This window comes from Physcomitrium patens, chromosome 10 (assembly GCF_059467195.1).
Source record: "Physcomitrium patens ecotype Gransden chromosome 10, ASM5946719v1, whole genome shotgun sequence".
Taxonomy (NCBI): domain Eukaryota; kingdom Viridiplantae; phylum Streptophyta; class Bryopsida; order Funariales; family Funariaceae; genus Physcomitrium; species Physcomitrium patens.
The window spans coordinates 6,046,386-6,055,713 of NC_143419.1; the positions used below are offsets into that span (position 1 = coordinate 6,046,386).

At 32.5% G+C, this 9,328-nt stretch overlaps 1 protein-coding gene across 2 annotated transcripts; it reads left to right on the forward strand.

Annotated features, from left to right (window-relative positions):
- The first annotated feature begins 639 nt into the window (after positions 1–639).
- Positions 640–3,199, forward strand: LOC112287629 (S-adenosyl-L-methionine-dependent uroporphyrinogen III methyltransferase, chloroplastic). Of its 2 annotated transcripts, none has more exons than XM_024530821.3 (2): positions 640–1,457; positions 1,951–3,199. In XM_024530821.3, exons 1-2 carry the CDS (start codon positions 1,088–1,090, stop codon positions 2,931–2,933), a joined length of 1,353 nt encoding a protein of 450 aa, XP_024386589.1. In that variant the 5' UTR covers positions 640–1,087; the 3' UTR covers positions 2,934–3,199. The 2 variants fall into 2 exon arrangements, with proteins under 2 accessions (XP_024386589.1, XP_024386588.1); XM_024530820.3 differs by having other exon boundaries at positions 697–1,457; positions 1,945–3,199.
- The last annotated feature ends 6,129 nt before the right edge of the window (positions 3,200–9,328 follow it).

The following is a 9,328-nucleotide window of genomic DNA, read 5'->3' on the forward strand; positions in this document are numbered from 1 at the left end:
CTAAAACAATTGTCTGCCCAAGAAATACTCAAATGGTGGTAAAGATCTGATCACATTCTAACCTAAATGTTCTAATTTTGGTTTCACATTTGAGCGGCATGACAACACACATGGCGTGTATTCCGTACACATAATCGAACTTGACCATATACCCAAACCATCGACTCAGATGCACAGAAAACACACACATTGATACATACACATACATACATACAAATAAAAGAGTCAGTTAGTTTGAACTCGAAATATTGATCATTTCGCACCTCCCACGTATTTCAAATTCACAAGTACATCAATGTCGAGAATCGCAGGAAAACCCTAAATATATTGTGAAATTCAAGTGTCAAGGGCATTGTAGAACCCTACACAGTATGAACATTCATTAATCTTTTTTTCAAATAATAGTATCCCATTTCGAAACCTTGGAATGAAGTAGTAAAAGATTCCAACCACGTTGATACTGAAAATGTGAGAGAGAGAGAAATTACGACGTGATTATTACATGCCTAGCTCTGCGCCACTTCATCAATTCCTTTTCGCATTGCATATCATATTTCCTTTTCCTTCCTCCAAACAGAAAAAAACCTGAAGACAAAAGAAAAATATGTGGAAATTAGAAAGTGCTTGCGAAGAAACGCGGCGAAACGGCTATCGTTTTTTTTGGAGCGCCGCCGCGCCACACTCGCCCCACCCCACCCCACCGGATTCTTCCCAGAGTCCTTCTAGATTCCGACTTCGCTTTCGGTTGCACATTCAGGTTTAGGTTTCGGTTTTCAGCTGCTTGCGGCATCACAAGGCCGTGAAAGGGCATATCAGGGCTCCTCGCCCAGTTTGGCAACCACTACTGGGCTGGACCACTGTTGGCCCTGGAACGCGGAAAACCGTTTCGCCGCTCATGGTGTTTCGCATCATCGGTTTTTCTCTTTGCTTTTATAAGGGTGTCGATTTTTCTTGAGAATTGTAGTTGGGTTACTTGAGATTCAGAGCATTTCGAGTTTCTGAGGGATTTGAGTTTCTGAGGGATTCGAGTTTCTGAGGGATTTCGAGTTCCTGAGGGGTCTTGTGGGGGAGAAGAAAAAGGGGAGCCATGGCGGCTTTGTGTCAGCGAGTTTCGTGGCACCATGTGTCGTCGCAATTTGTAGGAGAGATGGTGCATAGAGATGGAATGCGATCGTGGCAGAGCTGGCGGAAAGTGAATTTGGGGGAGAATCGATTGTATGTGTGCGAGGGGGTTGTGCGAGCTAGTCGGGAGCAGGAGTCTCCTTTCACTGAGAAGACGTCGGTGAAGAGGGTGCGTGGAGGTGGCCATCCTAGTGGCATCGCACTTCAGAGTTTGGAGTTCTGGAGCGTTGATGCCGCGGCTCGGACGCGGGACGGGCAAGGTGACACTTCGAATGTGTTGCAGAGCTTCACGAACACTGCTGCCGAGTTCCGTGAGCCGAAAGATGAAACATCAGGTGAGGACGTTTGTCGATTTTTTTCCTTGGTTGGAGTTTGAAAACTACTAAGTTTAAACAATGTAATTTTTTTTGAGAGAAATCAAATTGTAAAAGATGAAAATATTGAAATTCTGCTGGTTTTGTATCAACTTAGACTCTCGCTTTAAAAACTTTTAGTCGAGAGAGTTATGATTCAAGGTTTCCTTGAAGTGAGCAAGAAATTCCGCTGTGCTGCCGATTAGGAAGTCTGGGTGTAGAAAATGGTTCTCTTTTTGTAAACCTTGCTGTGCGTACCGTCGCATGATTTTCTAGATTTTTGTAATTTCTCTATTTGGCTTATGAAGAGGCCAGAGTAGCGCATCTCCAATGAGACCATCGAATTTAGTCGAACTAGTAATTTTTCTTAAGTTAAAAGTTTTAGAACGAGAACATGTCACTCAATTATGTCACGTTTCTGTACTTTCGCTACATGAAAGTAACTTACAGCTGAGCTTTAACTACGTAGGTTCAGGCCGTGAGGAGGAGGATGATATTGCTGCCCGGTTACCCGAGCTCAGAGAAGTGCTAGACCTACTACGTGCCCAGTGGGCTCAAGAAGAAGCCACAGGATTGAGAAAGAAGAGAGGACCTGGAAACGTGTACTTGATAGGGACTGGTCCAGGCGATCCAGACCTCCTCACAGTGAAGGCATTGAAATTGATGCAGTCCGCGGAGTTAGTCTTATACGATCGTCTGGTCTCCACTGATATTCTCGACATGGTACATGCGGGTGCACGTCTTCTTTACGTTGGCAAGACATCCGGCTATCACAGCCGAACTCAAGAAGAGATACACGAACTTCTTCTCAGTTTCGCAGAGTCTGGTGCAACTGTCCTCAGATTAAAAGGTGGAGATCCCCTCGTATTCGGTCGAGGCGGCGAGGAGATGGACTTTTTGCAAGAACAAGGTATTCACGTCCAAGTTGTGCCTGGTATAACGGCAGCGTCTGGAATTTCTGCAGAGCTTGGAATTCCACTGACTCACCGAGGAGCTGCCAACAGTGTGAGGTTCTTGACTGGCCATTCAAGGAAAGGCGGTGACGATCCACTGTATGTTGCAGAACGAGCAGCAGATCCAGATTCCACTTTGGTCATCTACATGGGCTTAGCTACTCTCCCAGGCTTGGCTGCCAAGCTTATGGCTAATGGGCTCCCAGCTGATATGCCAGCTGTGGCAGTAGAGCGAGGCACGACTGTCCAGCAACGAGTGGTGTTCGCTCACTTGGCTGATTTGCCATTGGAAGTATCAACAGCTAAGTTAGAATCGCCCACACTGATCATTGTGGGTCGTGTTGTCGCACTCTCCCATCTCTGGCCATTCAAACCCTCTAGTGAGGATGTAGGTGTGCAGGTCCAATCTGCAAAGCTCGGCAAGCAAAAAACTGATGCTGTGAGTAGAGAACCCCGTGTAAGGAGTTTGCGCGGCCCTGATCCAAGTCTTCCTAGTCAAAATTGACACAATGATATTCATTTAGGTAGAATTAATTGATTCTTTCTCTAATTTGAGACTGAGTTTGTAAAGATAAAAGGCCTTTTTTGTTGTATGTAATTAGTGATCGTGCTAGCAAAGTTCGAATAGAACGCAATCGAACGAAGTGTGTGTTAGGCGATGAGGAAAGGTCACTTCACATGTTGAGAATTTCAATAATCCACTGTGATATGAGTTGTGACGAATGCATTTTCTGCATTATCAATCACAGTCGTACAACTTCGTTCTCTGTACGAACCAGTTGATATGGGATGTCGTGACGAACTCTCCAACTTTGCGTATAGATTCTTGCACATAGCAGGCTTTCTTAAGAGGTTTGGAGCTTTTGGTGGGGGTGAAAACGTTCTTGATGCATGCTTATGTCTCAGCTGCTTGATCTGAACCTTGCAATTTCCCCAGTTTTGGAGTTCAATTTCCTTGTGGGAGAATGTCTTGAAGAGTAGGTCACATTGTGTTTTGCTCTAATACATGCATCTATTTGCTACTTCTTGATATTATATTCTTTACTTCGTTGGTGTTTACTTCTTGTCGTTGCCTCACTGCATTGTCTTGTGTTCTTTGTATTTTTGCAGTTTTTCATTTTCACATTCTGGCCACAATTACAACTTCAATTTTAATAACCAGTTGGAACAATAAACAACTAACATTTAATTTTGTTCGAATGTTTTAACTCAATTTACTTCATTAGAAAAATTATTTGTAATTGATATAATGTCACAAAGATTAATAACCTCTAAAAACATGAAACTATAGAACAATAATTTCATTTCATTGTGTATATATATATATATATATATATATATATAAGTATATAAACAATACAAGCTTATCAAAAAAACTAGAATATTTTGTAGCCATGTGGCATATCTACGACCATTTCTTTGATGTTTTTCATTTACTTCTAATTATATCTATTTACTTCAAAAGTGCAAGTATTGATTATAATTTTTATAACAACAATTTTAAGTCCATTTAGATTTTATTGACTATTTTTATTGAATTTATTGAATATTATATTAAACATTGATGAAATAAATAAATAAAATACATAGCTTTATCAAAAAAAAATTAGAATATTTTTTATATATTGCCACATGCTTTCAATAGCTATTATATACTTTAGTACAAGTGCAAAGGTTATGTGGCTTTCTTTAGCTATCTTTGAAGGAGTGTGGTAATTTAGATAGTTCTAAGATCTAGAATCCTATAAGTTAAATTTTTTTTATTTTCTTTTTAAAAAATGACAAGATAAAAAAAAACCCAAGTTTATTAGAAGTGATTTAATTTAATTTTTTTAAAACTTTTATTTAGGATTAAAAAGATAAATTATAAATACTTTTATTAAAAAAAGAAGAAGTATCAAGACATATTTTACAAATAATCAATGATAAATTCTATATCAGTCCTTCCAATATAAAATTATTTAGAGAAACTTATATAAAAATAGATTAAAATATATATATATATATATATATATATATATATAAAACTGAAATATAAGTAATAAATTAGAATAAAAAATATAATTTGTATTTAAGAAATCAAAATAGTAATAATTTCATTATATATATATATATATATATATATATATATATATATATGTAAGTGATTACAACATTATGATTATTTTTTTTCTAATCTTCTAACTTATTATCAAAGGAGGCCATATTCAAGGCAATAAAAACTCTTAAAGATTTTTATTTTATTTTATTTTATTTTATTTTTCCTAAAACAAATAAGTAGAAGATTTATGTTATTTTTTTAAAATTAAAAGACAAGAAAAAACATAAAATTATTATTTTATAATATTTTCAAATATCATATATTTTTTATATGCTATGATAATACAACTAAAAATCAAATTTACTTTAATTAACATAATTGATTAAGTTCAAAACACATGTTCTTTTTTGACATGATTTAGATAATGTGGTAATTGTATACAATGTCATATAATTTTTAGAAACATAAACCTATACAAACTTATTCAAAGATAAATATTCACTTATAATTAAAAAAGTATTAAAATATGAATAATATACATTTCTAAAATAACAATGTATAAGTATAAATATTATTAAATATGAAACTTAAAAAAATTCTTGAAATCAAATTTAAACACAAAAAATATATTGATAAGATTATAGATGGGCTTGATTTTTTTTTTCTCTCTTTCTCTCTCTCTATATAGGTGTGTATATAGGAAAAAATAGAAGATTTCTAAAAACACAAGGCTTTTGAAACAAGTGCTTAAGTTGTAGATTACTTCCATAATAGATTTATCAATGTAAGAAACTTCTAATAGAGTTTCTAAAGCTACTTGACTCATCTAAGAACACTTACATATATATTATACATCAAAAAATCTTATTTAAAGTTTTAAAATTAAAATAGTAAATATTTAAATTAATTAATTAATTTCTATTTATTATTATATATATATATATATATATATATATATATATATTTATTATAGATTGAAATGCTTCTTTCAATACTATAAGAATAATAGATTTTTTTATATGCCAATCTCTCTTTGTCTTTCTTTCTTTCTCTTTCCATATATATATATATATATATATATGCAATATAGATAATAATGATTTCACGTCATATTTTCTTCTTAGGTTCCCTGGACTTATTTTTTAGTGATTTTTAAAGTATTTTTTGAAGATTTTTATTAAAATAGTTTTATCAAATATTAGAGGATATGTCCAAGAATTAAAGTAGGATTTGAAGGCTTATAAGATTCTTAAGTTGGTTAGATATTATGAAATACTATAATATATTTTAATATAAGAAAGTAGTTTTTAAAAATAAATTAGAGTAAATAGATTGCACCATGTTTTAAATATGCAATTTTTTTGGTTTTTTTTCTTTCACTTTTTTTGTATTATATTATTTTATATTATACTTTAATTATTATTTTTAATTATATTATTAATTAAAATTATTTTTACATAATGTCATCTTGCAATTTGGATTAAAAGATGAATCTTAATTTTACAAAGATCTCTACAATAATAGGCTTTGACTTATTATTAATCCTATAGGCTTTGACTTATTATTTAAAGAAATAAAAAATATTATAAAAATATACTACAAATACTTGTATTAAAAGATTTTTGATTATTTTGAGATCTATAAAATTGAGATAAGACTTTATTAAAATAAAAAAAGAATTTAAATTATTACAAACAATGTCATTTTAGTATGTTTCTATTGCCATCAATTGTTATTAATTGTATTTGATAAAAATCATATTTATCTCTTGTCTATGTTAAATTTATAAGATATAATTGTACACCGCTTTAAGCAAAAAAATAAATCAAATTCCTCAATCTTAATAAATCTAGGATCCATTGCTCTTTGATTATTGATTTTTAACATTAGAATACTAAAATGGTCATAAAAATCCATTTGAACAATAAAATATATGCCAAAAATCCATACTAAAGTATTGAGGTCCATAGCATGGCTAAGGAAAAAATGATAGATTCTCAATGATATCATAAGTAATTGTGGTACCAATTAAAAAGCCCATAGCATGCTCTTTTTTATTGGAATTAGGTTCTTTATAGATTTTAGAATTAATATCTCAAATTATACAAGGTCCACATCCTCAAAATTTAAATGATGGTAGAAATATAACAAAGGTAGGAAATATATCATGAGATGCCTCTACCTTATGTCACGGACATTCATATTTATCTTGATAATTATCTTGATAATAAATATAAGTAGAAGTAAGTCAAAGTAGATAAATATGATAATATCTTATAGAGAGCTTCCTAGAAGCTTCATAGATATTGCTTTGCCTTTATACATGTCTATAGGTGATTGGTAGGTTGAAAACTTGGCCAACAAGGATGCCATGTGTTGACATGTTGCCCACTTGTAGTACAAGTTGGACATATGGCGCACACTTAGAAAACTTGCATTACAAATTAGACATGTATCTTGCAAGTTGGACATGTATTAGAGATCTTATAGCATGTAATCACATAGTTCTTAGTTAAGTAGTATATATAAAGGCAAGAATGATGCCTTCCTCACTTTTATCAACTCCTTTCTTGTTATTAGTCTAGTTTCAAGAGTCTTATGTTTTCTAGTCCTAGGCAATAGCCATTCTAGTTCTTCCTTGAATATACATACTTTCTTATATTTTTTCACTTTTTTTTTTTGACATAGATTCCACGAGATTATGTATCTTTTTCCAGTTTGTATCTTTGATAGATTGACAAGAGTACATATAAAATATTAGAGCTTTTTCCTTTTTTGATTAAGAGTGGATTATCCCTTAATCTTGATAAGACATAAACATATTAGAAGTTGCGGATTACCTTCTTCAAAGTGATATTGTTTCTAGATTTTTTTTTTTTTTTTTTTTTTTTTTTTTTGATTCTTGAATATTGTATTTTGTGAGAATATACACCTTTCTTTTTATTGTAATAGCATGGCACAACTTGCTGAAATAGAGTGCAATGGTTCAAATACAAGAGCAAATGAGAGAATTAATGCTTGCAATACATCAACTCAATCTATAACTACAAGGAGCAATAAGATTATTAGGCAATGAAGATATAGAGATGATTGGAGTTGCTACAACATCTATACCAAGCCATACTATTGTTCATACAATGGAACATCATTCAAGTTTCAAGAAAGCAAAAATTGGATTGTTTGAGAAGTTTGATGGATAAGATCTAAGTTTCAAGGATTCATCAATTACATACAAGTGGTGATTGAACTACAACCTCAAATTTATTGAGAAGCTAAGCAGACTACTTAATATTATCCAAAGAAATAACACAACTAAAAAATGAGGAGCACTGCTATCAAAGATGAAAACATGTCAAAAAATGAATTTGTCTAGCTATAGTAGGGACCGTGCAGCTGGAATCTTATACAATTTATAATAAATGTCATATTCTCTCCTGAGAACCCTCTTCTTGTTTTATAATAGATGTGTATTTAGGATTTAATAATCACAAAGTCTTTGCTTTAATAGATTCAAGAGCCTCAGCTTGATTTTTAGATGAAGAATTTGTTAAAAGTCATAATATACAATTAGTACGAAAAATTAAACTCGTTGTCGTAATATGTGAAGTCTTGCTTGAGAATGCACCAAGCACCTTGCTGTGGAAGGTAAAAGAAAATTACATCAAAAGGTCCTAATAATCCAATAGGATTATAGAGAAATTACAATTAAATGTTAACAATCATAATCAAACATTAAGAAAGCTCAATTAAATTTTATTGAAGTTATAAAAGAAATACGAGGAAATCCTATAGAAATATAAAAGAATATTAAAGAAAACTTAGTCAAACCCTAAAAAAAATCTAAATAAACCTTAAATTCTAACCAAATCCTAATTCTAATCCAACCTTAATCAAATCCTAGACAAACCCTAAACCCTAAACATACCCTAGTCAAATCTTAGAAAAATCCTAATCCTAACAAATCGTAATCAATTCCAAATCCTAATCAAATCCTAAACAAATCCTAGTCAAACCTTAATCAAACCCTAACTCTAAATCCTAACCAAAATCTAATCCTAACTAAATCCTAAACCCTAAACTAAATCCTAACCAAATCCTAATCCTAAATCCTAATCCAAACCAAACTCTAATCACAGATTTGAAATTTAAATAACTAAAGATTGAACTGTTGATTCTAATTCGAAATTTGCACACTTCTTGGAGTTTAAGTTAGCAACCAGCACACAAATTTTGAAAAAAATTGCACTTACCAATTAGTTGATGACCTCAAAATTCCCCTCGGATGTCGGAAGGCCTCTCCTTCTCTAATTTGATGCCAAACTTCTAGTGCCAATATCTCCTTTTTTCACTGTTTGATTGCTTCCAAATTTTACTTATACATAGGAAATCAAGTCTTCTACTGATAAAACCAAAAATCTCTCCAATCCAACTAGTTGATTGCTAGATATCTAAGAAAACCTTACTAGTCCTCAAAACCCTAAATTCTGAGACCTTAGCCCACAAAAACCTTCATATGTATCGATCTAGCCATTCGATTGACCTCAAATATCTTATACACATTTATAACAAGCATACCAATAAGTCTCTAAATTTTCACCTATAGAAATGCTACAAAAGTCACGAAATCCAAAAATTTGTAAACCGGTTTTATTTCTCAAAGATCTAAATTCACAAAGAACATTACTCACTTTGAAAATCCCTCAAAAATCCAATACTAATCCAAACGACACGAAATTACCTCTTAAAAATCCCTCCACAAGTCTGCCTCCTAATTCAGCTCTCCGATCTCCCAAAGAACCCTTGAGTCGCGGTCAGAGTGTGGTTTTGTGCCTCGGGGTCTGATTTCGACCCAGGTTCAT